At 33.7% G+C, this 15508-nt stretch overlaps 2 protein-coding genes across 3 annotated transcripts; both read right to left on the reverse strand.

The window, feature by feature from the left end:
- Nucleotides 1–1657: 1657 nt before the first annotated feature.
- On the reverse strand, nucleotides 1658–5701 carry LOC125849030 (uncharacterized). 2 transcript variants are annotated; one of them, XM_049529015.1, is made up of 7 exons: nucleotides 5451–5701; nucleotides 5278–5358; nucleotides 4995–5174; nucleotides 3439–3609; nucleotides 3001–3216; nucleotides 2816–2904; nucleotides 1658–2541 (listed from the first exon to the last, which is right to left on the reverse strand). In XM_049529015.1, exons 1-7 carry the CDS (start codon nucleotides 5533–5535, stop codon nucleotides 1852–1854), a joined length of 1512 nt encoding a protein of 503 aa, XP_049384972.1. In that variant the 5' UTR covers nucleotides 5536–5701; the 3' UTR covers nucleotides 1658–1851. The 2 variants fall into 2 exon arrangements, with proteins under 2 accessions (XP_049384972.1, XP_049384973.1); XM_049529016.1 differs by having other exon boundaries at nucleotides 1659–2541; nucleotides 4995–5171; nucleotides 5451–5700.
- Nucleotides 5702–6887: 1186 nt separating this feature from the next.
- On the reverse strand, nucleotides 6888–12623 carry LOC125846870 (potassium transporter 8-like). The gene is made up of 8 exons (XM_049526550.1): nucleotides 12304–12623; nucleotides 11735–12218; nucleotides 11435–11488; nucleotides 9380–9640; nucleotides 9200–9252; nucleotides 8813–8936; nucleotides 8438–8692; nucleotides 6888–7946 (listed from the first exon to the last, which is right to left on the reverse strand). Exons 1-8 carry the CDS (start codon nucleotides 12340–12342, stop codon nucleotides 6898–6900), a joined length of 2319 nt encoding a protein of 772 aa, XP_049382507.1. The 5' UTR covers nucleotides 12343–12623; the 3' UTR covers nucleotides 6888–6897.
- Between the last annotated feature and the right edge of the window lie 2885 nt (nucleotides 12624–15508).

Genomic DNA, 15508 nt, shown 5'->3' on the forward strand with positions numbered 1-15508 from the left:
GACCATTTCCCCATCAAATTTATAAATACTACTCATTCTTCACAATTATTTTTTATTTCAACTTGTTTCACTAGATAATTAAGCCATTTTAATTTTACTATATTCCTCTCCATCTATCAAATCAAATGAGTATGAAAATGGGCACAACAAAATGTTTAGCTATTTTCATGACTTTCTTTTTGTTAGTCACTTACATCCAATGCCGTCCAATCACAAATCATTCTAATGAATCAATCAAGCATTCAAATTCTCATAACCAACGCATGAAAGTTCATCAACTTGGTGGCTCATCAGTTTCTCTAACTGAAGCCAAGAACTCGGGTCCGAGTCCTGGGGAAGGCCATAATGTGGTAAACAATGAACACAATTGATATTATTCTAATTGTTTAGTGTTTCACCTTCGTTGGTAGAGAGAATTATGTTTCTTTATATTATCTTGGACAATTTTAACCCTATATATAATTTAGCTTTTTTGAATTGAGTTTATGTCCAAAGTTGCAAGAGTACATACACAGTTCGTAATTATTCATTACTGCATTTTCTATTTTTATTTTTCAAAATTTTAGTGACGAGTACTCTAACCAGCTGCTAACTATATTCTACTTTTGAGTTCTATTTTTTTTTTTTGTAAACGCATCAATAATGTTAATTTGATTTGTCTTTATCATCTATATGAATTTATTTCTATGTAATGTTTTAAAAATTACTCGCTAGACGTTGTTGTTTCAACTTTCCATCATATTACCTATTGCTTGACGAGCCGTGGATTATGCTTGCAAGAAATAAAAATAGAGAAGGACCGTATCAGAAGGATCTATTTTCACAACTATTGTAATTCTATATTTTTCCAAATAAAAAATAAAAAATTTTGCGTGCTAAATTATTGCATTACACAAAATTTTGCGTGCCATGGTATACTAATCAGTGACCACGATGCATGTGTCCTATTTCAGTTAGTTATCCACACTGATGTTACTTGAGAAAAAAAACATTACTACTGGTCAAATTGATGACTCTTCTCTTAAAAGCTTGAGTGATTAAAAAGTCATTTTTTGTAACTTGTAGTACTAATTAAATAAGACCATTTGCGCTTCAATTTTTAGGTATTCAAGTGTCTAAGTTTTGACGATCAACAGTGTTATTTGATACATATATTAATGAAAAAAATAACAAGTACTAAATGAATTAGTCGAGATATGAACAAACAGTTGAGGGTCAGATTGATCCCCTTGCATCACATGTTGTTTAAATTCCACAAGTCATTTCAGTATACCTACTGAAATTATTTTCATGTGTTTGCTTGGGGACAAATTAAAGTTCCTTTGAAAACTCGAGTTAGGCCTGTTTTTGGACAAGTATGCATGCTATGCCAAGAGAGATTTCTTTAAGTTTACTTTATATTTAGGTCATTATTGATTGTTTTTAAAGGGAATTGATCTCCACACTACTCAACGTCTATTCAAAAGCATTTTCTTCATGTTTTAGATCATCGAATATTTTATTATTGAACACTTGAATTTCTCTCTAAACAATATTTGTCAGGCTTATACCCCAACAAGAATCATTTTTCGAAACAGGGAGTCCCACATCCAATTTAACTTTTGAAAACGTTTGAGTCAGGCTTCAAGATGTTAAGTGTACTACTAGGAAAAAAGAAAATATTCCCAAATAATTCTCAAAAAGATTCACTATAAGTTATGGATTACAAAAGAAATTCAGAATTCATATACTACTTTTGTTTGTTTGTGCTGCTTTCTATGATCATATCCATTTCCCTATGAAAGATACAAGAGAAGTGAAATCCAGACAGAGTCCAAGTTGATGTTTTTCGCAATGGTCTAGCTATTTCCATCAGAATGAGTAACGCGTGCTGTAGTTGTACCTGGATCGAACGTTGTGACTATTATAAGCAGGATCACCATAATCAACTGCTTTTATCACCACTGTTTCACGTCGTCCATCCTGTTCTTGAACTGCTCCAAACACAATCTCTTTCGTTTCACAGCTTTCCTCGTAGTATGTCTGAGGACTTGATGACTGGTGCTTGTCGTGATGCTGATACACTTGTGGAAGAAACTGTTGTTGCTGAAAATTGCCATGCCCATGTGCAGCATTGCCATTCCATCCTACATAATGTGATTGACTTTGTCTGATATGTCGTGGTTTCTCCGGGTCTTTGTTCATGATTGGATAGGTTTTTCGGGGTGTAGGGTCTCTGGTATCAAGGGGCGGGGCCTCGTCTTCATCTCGAATTACATAGCTTTCTTGCATTGGCCATGTACTCGACTGTTTGTGATTGTAATGGTAGTGCTGCTGTACATGATGGGGGTAAGGGTTCTTTCTGAAACCTGAGAACATTCCTCCAAATATTTCAACTACAGTCGAACCAGTGTTCATAACAAGCCTTCCTAGTGATATAAACAGGTTTTCATCCTGTTTCTCGTATTCATCTTCTGGCGGAATTATGGGAGGCCTCACTGACTTCATATTTCTCTGATATGGTGCATGTTGCATGCCTCTGACAGGAGCCCGCTGATCGTCCTGCCAATCAAGAAGGAAATGCATAAAAGATTTGCATGATGTTCCGCACTAATAATTGCTCCTTTATATTAATCCACATGTGTAGGGAGCTTGGTGTTGAAATAAATGAGGAATTATTTTTTGATTCCTAGTAAATTTTATGCTCATTGCATCCAACTTTCATCCTTGTTCTATCTCCTTTTTGTCCATATTCCAAGGGAATGATAATACTTGATAGATTCTATGATTTAGGGAAAGAACAAAGAAACGGATTCTCAAGGTCATAGTTGCTTACACTGTTCGATGAAAAAAGGGCTCCAATTCTACGTTGTAACAAGGCCAGCATGTAACCGAAAAATACGGCAGCACAAAGCAGTGCTACACCTGCAGGGATAACATATATATTTTTTCTTCTGAACTTCTTTCATAATCAGTGGTGAATTAACTGGTAACACCAAGAATTAGAAGGGTTGGGTTTACCGAGTTGGAGATTGTTGTCGTCATACTGGTGTGAACAGTCATCATCATTGAGCTGTATCTCTCTAATTGCCTGGTTTCCTCTGTCTATTACTAATAGCGAGCAGCTGCTACCAACGAAAACCACATCAAAATCGTTAGAAAATTGTGCATCTTCACTTGGCCCATCAAGATGACCTCCACCTCGGGCTGACTTTCCTCCAGCAATAGTTACAACTCCTGCATATTATATAAAATATGCTGGAGTCATGAATGATACTCGATTGAATTTCTAGTAACATTAATTTTCTTATCGAACTAGTAGTACCGTATGATTCTACCATGATCATATGCATGTAACATTAGATGAGCCAGCCAAATGCTGGTATGGGTTAGATTTCATAGCAGAAAGAGTTTATGCATCAATCAGGACAAATGTTAGGCAGACTTCCAAAAGTTTACCAGCATCACTGATTTTTCTGATTGCCATATTCATGGTATCCGCAACGTATATATTTCCTTGATCATCCATGGCAATTCCTTTGGGATGGTCCATCCTTGCTTCTCGTAGCCTCCCATCCACATGCCCCGAGTACCCTTCAGGAGATCCAGCAACCAATTTTGGACGGCTATCTACAGTTCAATCATCCGCATAATCACAATGTCAAAATTTGATAGAAGAAAAACATAATCATATAGAAGTGCTTATCAACATCTAAAACACATGCATTCCTCCAAACCAAGAAAAGAAGTGAGAGAAGCTGAACTATACAGCAGCACAGAATGCAATAAGCGAGAGTGAAGACACACATCCTACACAACTAGTGAAGGCATTTGATTAATTGAGAGTGAAAACACAAATCTACTTTTGCTCGGAAAATTAAGAATGAGCTCATTTTACTTTAGAAAAGGGATCATAAGCAATTAGACAGTAAAGTGAAAGACGCTGGTCACAAAATAAGATGGAGGGAACTTAAAGAGTTTAATTAGAAAGAACCACCAAAGCTCTGTCTGCTTCAAGAAGTGGCCCTATGGTAAGGAAATGAATGCGAACCTCAGAACAAAAGGAAAAGAAAGGAATATTTCAAAGCAATTTAGAGCATGAAAACTGAACAAATATTCGAGATTTTAGAGTGAGTACTGTAAAGCTATTCAAGCATCTAGAGTGTGATCATTTCTTTCTTGTATACTAGTAATAAAACTTTTGAGCGAAAAGTATTTGAATAATAATTGTAACTCCCATAGTAGGACCACCTAGCATGATTCAAAGTTTTGTAGTAATAATATTTAAGGGAATAATGAACAGTGCAGAAGCATGAGTTTATTCTTTACCCACAAGAGACACAACCTTTTATTTTGAATTGGATTAGAAAAACATAGAGGACCCCATAGAAATGATTGCCTCCCTCTTCAGTAAAGAATAAAGCGGAGAAGTTTAGCCTAGCACTCAAGACTCAAAGAACTTGGTCCCAATACAAAAGGCAGAAATTAACAAATTTAGAAAAAGATGGAATGCTTCTACATTCAACTTAACTAAAACAAAGAGGGAAAAAAAAAGAAGATGTTCCATCTTCACAAAAGCAAATATGAACCCCAAACATAAAAAGTCCATTGTAATAAAATTCAGATTCGCATAAATCTTGTAAATGAAGCTGTTGGGCTAAATCAGCTAAAAGATACTCTTAACATGGTGTGATATTGTCCGTTTTGGGTCAAACCGGTTTTCTTCAAAAGGCCTCCCACCGTTAAGAGATCGCACATATTATATGTAGTTTTCCAATCTTTTCAGTTATCAATATGGAGACTTTGTTCGCACACGCAACAAAAACAATTAGAATAAGAATATTTTGAAAACTGACAAAGAGAGAGAGGAACATTAGCTCTCAGGATTAAGTCCTAGAATGTGTCAATCACAACCATAATGAACATAAAAACGATACTGATTTTGTAGCTCCCAGTATTTGAATTACACAACACTAAACGAAACGAAATGCTGTAAGACAATAATAAAAACTCACATCGAGACAATGGTGTTGAAACTCTGTAAACATTACTATTCTCAGAATCCAAAATGAGAACTTCTCCAGTTGAAGAAACCTCCACTGAATAAGGTTCAATTCCCATCTTGCTTCCATCAAACACAGTTTCAACAACGTATCCACTCTCAAACTTAATCATTGAACGGCTAGAAACAGCTGCTTTAATCAAAACAAACAAACCCCGTCATTTCAACAAACACTCAAAAGGCACAATTCACTAACAATTGAAAAAACAAAAACAGGGGATATACACCAAATATACCTGTTTTTGTCGTCGATTTTAGTGACCACGCCCACTTAAACATCACAGATGCAACATTAGCAACAACCCCACCAACAATCTCTGCAGAAAAACAAAAAAGATTGAAACTTTATATAAAAAAAACAAAGATTTGAATGAAGAAAACAGAGGATCTAGTTAAGAAATGTACTAACTTGCAGCAGGGGTTGCTGAGGCTGATGAAAATTCAATCAATAGAAGAAAGACAACAAGAAATAAGACTACCCAATTCCTTTTCATGATTCTTGCAAGTTACTATCCAAGATTACAACTTTGAACAATTTAATACAAGGTAAGACAAAAAGCTCACATTGTTGTTAATTTAGTGAAAGAAACAGAGCAGACAAATATACAGAGAAACAGAGTAAAAAGCTAGTAGTAGTAGTATTATATTAAGGATACTAAAAACTTGAAGTTAACTCTATACAAAAATTGGTTAAAATAAAAAGTAAGAGAGAAATCAAATGCTTCTTTACTTTTTGTTGTTAATTTTTTTTAATAAAGAGTTTGGTCAGTAAATAAGAGTGGATTTGCAGCGCATGAGTAAATTGACGGAAATAGCCTTCGGTGTTGAGGTACTGCAATCGAGAATGATAAGGTTAAACGTGACCTTTACAGAGTGATGTTCTCAAGACAAATAAAAACAACAACAAAGACAGGTATCAGAATATCAGAACTCATGCGTGCGTCTGCTTTGCCGGTAACTCATTATTTACTCTCTTTTTTCTCATATTACTTTTATATTAAATAGTAATATATTTAAATTTAAAATTATTAATAAAATTTACCTCTAATTAATATTATCTTAAGAAATGTGACTAAGTTAAAAAGGGGTAAGAAAAATAAAAGTATTATTAACAACAATATATACCTAGCGTAATTTCAATTGAAATGTGAAAGAATAGAATATATACAAATTTTACTTTTATATAAGGTAAAAAGATTATTTGTGATAGATTTTTGGTGTGCTCTAATATTGTCAATAGGTGATGGTTTATAATAAGTATAATTAATAATTTGAAAAATAAGTTATTTGAAATCTGGTGAGTGTGGGGTTCGAACTTCGAACCTTGAGGAACTTGCCTGAGTTATTTTTGTTTAATTCGAGACCTAAAAAAGATGATTCGTTCTTTTTGTTTAATTCGACACTAAAAATAAAAAGATGATTCATTTGCCCTTTTCCCTCATCATCACGTTTTGTCAAGAAAGAATTGAGTAAAAGATTCATTGCGTCTTCTGCACTCAAGTAAAAGATTCACATTCCTCCCAAAATTCCATTATTTATTTATCTTTCTTAGCAACAAAAAAAAATTATCGTCCTATCACAAGTTACACTGATAGCGCGTTATAGAGTAGTTATACATAGCAAGAGAATATTAAACAACTTGTTAAACTCGTATTTTCATCCTTTTATTCAAACATACATTGCCTTTAAAGCTCAGTATTTCCTTTTTTTTTGTGGTATTTTATTGCCTTGTATAAAGCAAAAACTCATGTACCATTACAACATTTACAAAGCTTTTCGAATTTAAAAAATACCAAAAAAGAAAAAACATATGCTACAATTATATCCTTTAATTAGAAAAAAAGTAAAAGCACAAATTATACATGGTAGATCATTCCAACCTCCAAAGTTGAAGCTTGAGGGAAGCTCAATGCATATGTTGGTCCACGACAATTTCTTCTTAAAAAGTCATATCCTATGTTAATCACCAGTTTTTTTATCAAACTTGAACCCCTTTTAGCTCTAACATAACAATGACCAAGTATAAATGCCATTCCTGCTTCCCTAGCTTCCATGAGTTCTTGCAACTCTTCGCGAACGCTTAAATCCATTTGTGGACTCTCTGGCACCAGAAATCTTACTCTTTTTCGTGGTACTTCTGGCGAGCTGATTTCTATCATTTCTGTATCTACATGAGTCAACTCTCCATTCTCCTCGCATATTCTTATCCCATCAATGTGTGTTGAAGTTGTCCCAATAACCGTCAGCCTTTCATTGGCGTCTATATCTTCTACAGCTTCAAAACTCTGTCCTCGTCCCTCTGAGCGGATGAATTCACCTATGCTACAAACTAGATCCTTTTCAAACTCTACGTCATCCATGTGAATGTCTCGATAACCATATCGTGCTATGCATCTGTAGACACGGTGCTCTTTGGGTCCGATTCTTCCAACAAGGAACCTTTCTTCAGGTCTCACGTGAGGTACTGGGACAGACTTGATGCAAAGGAAAACAAGGACCTGGTGGAAAGCAGGGAGGTTGGTAATGAAATGGGAGAAAATAGCTGGAATTCCTGTAACAAGCTCGGTGTGAATGAGGCCAATGCCACGGACCCGTGTAATACCCAGGTTGGGACTCAAGGTGAGCAGCCAGTTGATGGGAATTTTGTTTTCAACATCAAACTCGTACTTCTTCAGGGTTCCGTAATGCCAACTATACATGACAGCTAGAAATATAAAAGAGAGAACAATCGGTACCCAGGCCCCTTCGAGGAACTTGATTAGGGAAGCTGAAAAGTAGAGGGCTTCAATGGAACCAAAGAAGAATATAAAGCATATGGCGAACAACACATTTTTGTGCCAGCAGAGGACAATGACTAGAGACATGAAGCAGGTAGTGACCAGCATAACAGTTATAACTGCCAAACCTGCAAGAGGAAAGGTTGCACTGTAATTTCCAACGAAATTTAGTCCTACCTAGCATTCTTCTAACCTTAGCAAAACACAAGCATTCAAGAAAAGGTAAACCTGCAAATCTAATTACATGTAAGCATTGCAGACACTAAACCAAAATTGTCATTGTCTATCTATAACATTTCTATGAGGTTGAGAGTTAATTAACTTTCTCGTAGTATGTTTTAGAAACAGGCTGTCTTCTTAAATTATGTAACTTGCAACTTATCCCTGCAGTTTTCCTACTAATGTGTAACTAACCAAGTGATTCTAATGTTATAACGAACCAACAAGACCAATTTAAAATCAGAAAATAACAGGGAAGTGAATTTTCTGTTCTGTCCATGGATGTATTAAAAGAGAGTTCTGTTCCGGTCAGGAAAGAAAAGGAGGAATAAGATATGAAAACATGAAACTTAATCAGGCATTTATATAATAATGCATATTATTTAGCTGTTGATGATACCTGATGCATTGCTTATGTGTTTTGTGTCACGGAAGCCAATAGTAACTGCCAAGCACAGCACCATCAACGTCCAGTTTACCTCTGGAATGTAAATCTGGCCATGGATTTTGGATGATGTATGTACTATTTTGACCCTTGGGAAGCAACCCAAAGCAGAACATTGCTTGATTATGGAAAATGTCCCAGTGATGATGGCCTGGCTCCCAACCACTGCAGCAAGTATTGCAATAGCCAGAACAGGATAGCGTAATTTTTCTGAGACAATGATAAACATATGAATATGTTGAGATGTTAAAAGAGATAACGATGCTGCAACTTCAAATGCATTAAGAAAAAAAAATGAGAACGTAGAGAAAAGAGGATCAAAGTACTTACCAGGTACTGATACATAGAACCCAATGTGGTAATCACTTGCGATAACGTGATGCTTGGAAAGATACGCAGCTTGTCCCATATAAGCAAGAATTAGTGATGGGTAAACAACGAAGGTAAAAGCTATCTGCAGAGAAGCAGCTCTTGTTAGGATTTTGGTTGAATTTTGCAGTTGCCAACATAAAGCACTTTAACTTGGTACATCTACAAGGACCTTTATTCACATTGAACAAAACAACAGCAGAAAATCTCATTTTGACAATAAACAATTTAACACACATCAGCTCAGTATCCTCCAAAATGTGGGGTACAGATTTGAAGGCACTTTTCTGAAGCAAAGTTCAGGAAACTGATGCAAAGCCATCCTGTGTCAAGATTCGAGTTAATTACCTTAATAGACAGCTGTGAGAAGTGTCCAAGATCAGCAAACATAGCCTCTGAACCTGAAAGATGGAAAAGCAAAGAGAATACAAAATTAATTCAAATAACTTGAGGAATTTGACATGCAAAGAAATGACAAATCCCACCATAAACATCAAGCTAACAATTTCACATCAATGAATGGGCTACCTGTTATGCATAATAAAATCCCACCCAGTGACATCCATCCTCCTCTTTGGGTCTTCTTCAAGAATTTGTACATGTAGTATGGAGACAATGCTTGGTAAACATGGGGGTTCCAGTGGATGATGTTGTACACCCCAATTGCACTAATGCACAAAAGCCATGTAATCACAATCGGTGCAAATAGAAATCCTAGTCGATGTGTCCCATAATGTTGGAGAAAAAATAAGAACACAAGTATGACACAAGCAACTGGAACTTCTACATCTGCAGGATAAAAATCATTTCAGCACATTATTCATTAGTATGATCTAGAAGATAACAATAATCAATGACATCATTTCAGCAGACGAAACTGAAATTCATCATCTATAGAAACAAAACAAGTTTGCTTCTTTCTGACTCCCATAATTTCAAAAATTAACTCGAGAAATTATCGAAAATCCATACTAGTTCAGTAAGCATTATAAAATAACCGTCCCGTATCTGTAATTATATGATTGATTAGAACAACATTTTCAGATTATTTCTTGATACATAAATCCATAAGTTGCCAGTAGGAGTCCATCTTAGAGAACAAATATCCATATAATGGGCCACAAGCAATATTTATATGAATAATAAGATTTCTTAGCTTATGCTCCAAACAGTTGCAACAAAACTATAGATCGGTTATCACTATGCTGCCAAATGGATACATCCAACTATTTAGGTAAATATTTTCTACAGTTCCTTATCATAATCACAATCCATAATTTTAAGACATATCAGTAAATATTTTGCTGTGTTAGATTAGATATATTTTTCAGACTGGAAGTACTATGTATAAAAGCTCATAGGTGTACTTGTCCAATGCATTCCCCCATTCTATTTGCTCATTTCTCACATTCTAAATACCAGATATGCAAAATGTGACACAGACACAAAAAGAGAGGGCACTTGTCTTTAAGGAGCTCCAAGAGACATCATGCCAGTGGTATATTTTTCCCTTCTAATTCAGTGGAATACACATTTTAATCAGACTAACATACTTTATACCTATAATAGTGGTTGTACCAAACTAACTTAATCTTTTTCCACTAATTCTATTCAATTTCTGATATAACCAAACATTATCCAGCAGCCTCTTGCTTTATGAAATAAAAACTATTAGTCTCAAGTTGAATCCTCACTTTAAAAATAAGGATAACATCAATGTGGTCTACCACAGTGGGGAAAGAACCTAACTTTATTTATTTATTGATGTTGATATGACTTTGATTACCATATACATTTTTGTCTTTAATTTAGTATCAAGGGACCCACAATAATGCATCTTCATCAGATATTGGCAACCTCTCCATGTCACAAATTGCACGTCCATTAGAAAAAGTTTCCAGATAAAGAAAACCAACTTTAAATCCCCGAGTCTCGTTACATGTAACCCAGATATATCTGATTAAACTATGCACAAACCAAATTATAATAAGATAGTGGCAACAGGAAAAGCTAAAGATAAACAGATGAGATCAGCCATAAGGAATTGATCTCTATCTTAATATTCCCTCGATTTCAATATGTTTGTCTTACTTTCCTTTTTAGTCCGTTTAAAAAAATATATCTCTTGATTTCATTTTTTCATATTACATGCTTAAGATCACAAGATTAAAAAACATTTTGGTATAGCTTACATATCTTTAGTTTAAGAACACGAGATTGAAACTCTACTTTGTTGAACTTTGTGTCAAGTCAAAACCAAACAAACAAATTTTAACAAAGGGAGTAGTTCATTATGACTACTTTTAACCAGACATACATTAGACCTGAAACTATTTCCAATTATTATCTTCTACATTTGGTCATAAACACTCCTATGTCTTTTCAGTTAATCAGTTTGCTAGAGCATCAGAATATCATCTAATAAGTACTATTTTGACATAACAAGGATGAGCATCTTTTAATAATATGGAAGAAAGCTGTAAAATAAAATAGATATGACTTATGATTCTTCATTTTCTTCAAAGGGATATGGGCAAGGGGGACATGAGGGAACAATAAATCTGCCAAAAGATATAGACTCACATTGGTGATGATGCTTTGCCATTGAAAGTTCTAGTCCAGAGACAGCAGAAAACACTGCAGATTCAATGCACCATAAATAAAATTAAAAAAAGGGTTAATTATCAGCAAGATCACATCTCCAATCTGGCAATAAACCAAGTCAAACAAGCATTATACACGAGGCGGATCCAGAACTTAAATTTGACAGTTCAACCTACCCCTGAACTCATTGCACTTTCGCGATTACAGGTTCACAGCATGATAATTATAAAAAATTTAATGATTTTTCACACACATACTGAAATCTCTGATCATATATACCTGAGATTGCAGGCGTAAGGACTCCATCACCGATAACCATACAAGTACCAATCAATGCTAAAATGAGCAAAATTTTCTTCAAAAATCTGTGTTTCTCCAGAGTTGATTTCAAGCTCATCCCAATCCTATCAGCTGATAAATTTCTATCATTCTTGTACTCATACAGATCCTCATCAGCCAATTGGCCATTAGGCAAAGTGCTAACACGAGTATATCGACACAACAGGGAATACAAGGCAAAGGTCCCACCTTCACCATTGTCATCAGCTCTCAACACAATGAACACATATTTTAACAATGGAATAAGAGTTAATGTCCAAAACACAAATGATAAAACTCCAAATATCTCATCATTAGACTCAGAATGTTGAATATCCTCTGCAAAAGTGCTCTTGTATACATATAGAGGTGAAGTACTCAAATCTCCATAAACCACACCTAAACTCTGATACGCTAAAGCTATAACTGTCCTCCATGATTCTTTCTGCAACAAAATTGGATTATCAAAAATGACTCAAAACCTCAATTTTTTTCAAATATGGGAAACATAATATTGGCAAAGTTCTGACCTTTATGGGATTTTGACGGCCCCAACTTTCAATATCCATTATTGGGGTTATCAAACACTTGAAGAGAAGCTCATACTATAATCTTGAAGAAATTAATGACCCAATAAATGGCTAGTGGTTCCCTTAATTTGAAGATATTGCAAACAAAATCCAAGAATTTTATGAGTGGACTGAGCAATTGAGTGACCTACAGGAAAGAAGATCAAAGGGACAGACACAAAACACCATAAGGAAAAAAACAAAGATGATAGTATTGGGACGAGGAACAAAAAGTTGGTGGGAAATTGGAACTAGCTGCTTTTTCTTTTTATACAAATGGAATATATATATGACACTAATCCCCTGTAAGAAAGGGCATTATATATATCACATAAACTCAATTATGGAATATAAAAATCTCAACTTTATATGACAAGAACCCAATATATACTTTCTAATCCTTATTAATGTGTGAGATTTGGGTTATCTACCACACCCACTTTGTTTCTTGGCTGGAGCTTCTCTAATGGAGTAGTAGAATATTTTGAGTGGGGGTAAGGGGTAGGGGCTATGAAATTGCAGAACAAGAAGGTGGGGTGAGTGAGTATTTGTCAGTGAATGAATGTATTGACTGGAGGCACCAAATTAGCTGATATTCTGACATATTGCACTGGACATTGAAAGCAACCTTCATAAGCAATATTATGTCGCCTTGTTTAATTAACCACGAAATTAAAAAGAGATTTTTTTTTTCTTCAAATATGTGATTTAATACAAATTAGAAATATTTGTGTCTATAACTTTAAATTTTATTTTTATGTTAAAAGGAATTATCCAGAGATAGTTATTTATTTATCAGCCTTAAATATGACAGCATTCATGTGCTATTATGGTTGGTCAAATAACTTATGGCATAGTTTAAAACTTCTACTATTTGATTGAGTAAATTGTTTTAATTACAAATGTCCTTTATTAGTCTTTATGACATTTTACTACCATTCTTATTCTTTGTTTTAGACGTTTTGAATATTATCTTTTCTATATATACTTTTGAAGTGCTCATGAAAGGAGGAGGAAAAATAGTGACGATAAGACTAAAAGGGCAAATATCTTTTAATTTATTTTGTTGGATTTTCTCTCAATCTAAAATTTATACTGAATGCTATATCTTTAAAAATAGTGTTATAGACACGTCTCAAGCTACACAATTTTTCGTGATTTCCAATATTTTGCAACATAAAATAACTCACGGAGTTGGCTCAGATGATGACATGACAATTACAAGACAGAATGTGGTTACATGCTGCTAAATTAGAAAAAATAATAATAGTAAAAACAACGAGAGTAGATCAGACTCATAGAAAACAAAAATATACAATGAGGAAAGAGAAGTGATCGGTTATTGTCGGACCAATATGTACAAAATACAAAATATTTAACATTTCTACATTTATGAAAAATGAAATACTATAATACCAAACGAATCTCAATATTCGTGACACTTCTCTTTAAAAAAAATTGATTGACGTAAACATTTGTTTTATAAAAATTTATATAAGGATTTTATATTAGTTTATCGTTAACACCTATGAGCTAGTAAATTGTCTTCCTATATTTTTTGAATTACTACATGTTTACAAGGGTTTGTTCGTAAAACTAATAATGTTGTTAATATGAGTTGTGGACATGATACACATTGTAGGATAAGATTTGAGATGATCAAATCGAATGAAGGTTAAAAGTAACGTATATATACAACGAATAATATATGATTACATAGGTTATTTATGATGTTTGGACAAGTTATATATAGGCAATCACACATAATTGTATATATGTGCCTAATATTATATTACTTAAATGTTGTTAAATAAAACTTAAATAAATTGAGCTAATTTATATGTAGATCTCAATCGAGTTATTTTATATAAAAAAATTTTAAATGATGTCTCGACTGATACTTATGTGACATGAGTACCACAAATAAAGCAAAGTTGTCATCTTATTGTGTATGTCATGGACTAACTCGGATGTTGAAATATGTAAATGCGAAGTGACCATTAAATTGGGGCAAATTTGGTTGCTTATGTAAATTGTGGACCACAACTTTTAGGATTGGAAACTTCAAGAGAGGAAATTGACAATCTAAATTGAAGAAAGAGGGCTATCAAGTAATCCTCTAAGGCCCTACCTATAAACCACCTTTAGCTTGCACTTGACTACTTATCATCCTTTCTTTTCAAAAATAAAATTAAGAATTACCAAAAAAAGGAGCTAATTTTGGAGTATAGGGCGGCTATAATTTTAAATTCATAAATTTCAAATTTCGACTCTATCTTGTTTTGAAGATTGAAAAGTTGGATATTAAAAATCAAATCAAAATAACCGTATTTTTTTACATTTATAAGTTTTATTTGTCAATTTTTGCGCAGACCTAATATTTTGAAATTCTCCTTTTTAAGTATTTGGACAAGCAATTTGTTTTCTCCATGATGAAGAAAAGAAAATTAAATATGTTGTTGGCTACAAAAAATAAAAATAATAAAAATCAAGGGTTTACATATTTGGTAGTGTTTCACTCACCTTTTTTTTTTTTTTCATTTATTTAACTTTTGAAAAAAGTGGTGGGGTTTTTCTTTTTAGCTCTAGTGGTGTTTCCACCTTGCTCCACAAAATTATGTAAATCAAAGAAAAGCCGAAAATAAGACGGAATTTTTAGCACTCTCATTTGTTTCAGTTTTGTTTGCTTTTATAATTTATAATATCTGAAAAATAGAAGTTATACTATTCTCCCTCCGTTCTATATTACTTGTACTTTTTAAAAAAGAATCATAAACAAGAAGATTATTTCATTAACCTGCCTTTTTTTACTCTTTTTAACACAATTCCTTATTTATCGTTGCCAAAATTAACAATAATGAAAGTTTTTTTTTAGAGTTTACATTATTTATAGTACTTTTTTTTTAACAAAAAGAAAAAAAAGGAGCAAAATAGAAAAAAAATTATTATCTTGATTTAGAATACATATTTATGAAACTGTGGGTAAATAATATGGGAAGAAGGGTGTACTAATTTGTTTGTGTGAAGATCGATATTCAAAGTGATTTAAGAAAAAAATAAATAAAAGGTGCTCGACAAGATTTAAGGTATAAACGGCAGGGAGTCGACCGGCCATCAGCAGATTCAATATATTTTGGGTTAAGTACTAATAGCATTAACTACTTTG

This window comes from Solanum stenotomum, chromosome 12, assembly GCF_019186545.1.
Source record: "Solanum stenotomum isolate F172 chromosome 12, ASM1918654v1, whole genome shotgun sequence".
NCBI classification, from domain to species: Eukaryota; Viridiplantae; Streptophyta; class Magnoliopsida; order Solanales; family Solanaceae; genus Solanum; species Solanum stenotomum.

Bases quoted from the DNA above. Each gene is read 5' to 3' on its own strand.
- LOC125846870 (XM_049526550.1), bottom strand. From the start codon at position 12,342: ATGGATATTGAAAGTTGGGGCCGTCAAAATCCCATAAAG. The intron at 8,937-9,199 runs GTAATTAACTCG...GCTTCTCTGCAG, and splicing joins TCTCACAGCTGTCTATTAAG to ATAGCTTTTACCTTCGTTGT. The intron at 8,693-8,812 runs GTAAGTACTTTG...TCATTGTCTCAG, and splicing joins GTTCTATGTATCAGTACCTG to AAAAATTACGCTATCCTGTT.
- LOC125849030 (XM_049529015.1), bottom strand. From the start codon at position 5,535: ATGAAAAGGAATTGGGTAGTCTTATTTCTTGTTGTCTTTCTTCTATTG. The intron at 5,175-5,277 runs GTATATTTGGTG...TTTTGATTAAAG, and splicing joins AAAATCGACGACAAAAACAG to CAGCTGTTTCTAGCCGTTCA. The intron at 2,905-3,000 runs GTAAACCCAACC...TTATCCCTGCAG, and splicing joins CGACAACAATCTCCAACTCG to GTGTAGCACTGCTTTGTGCT.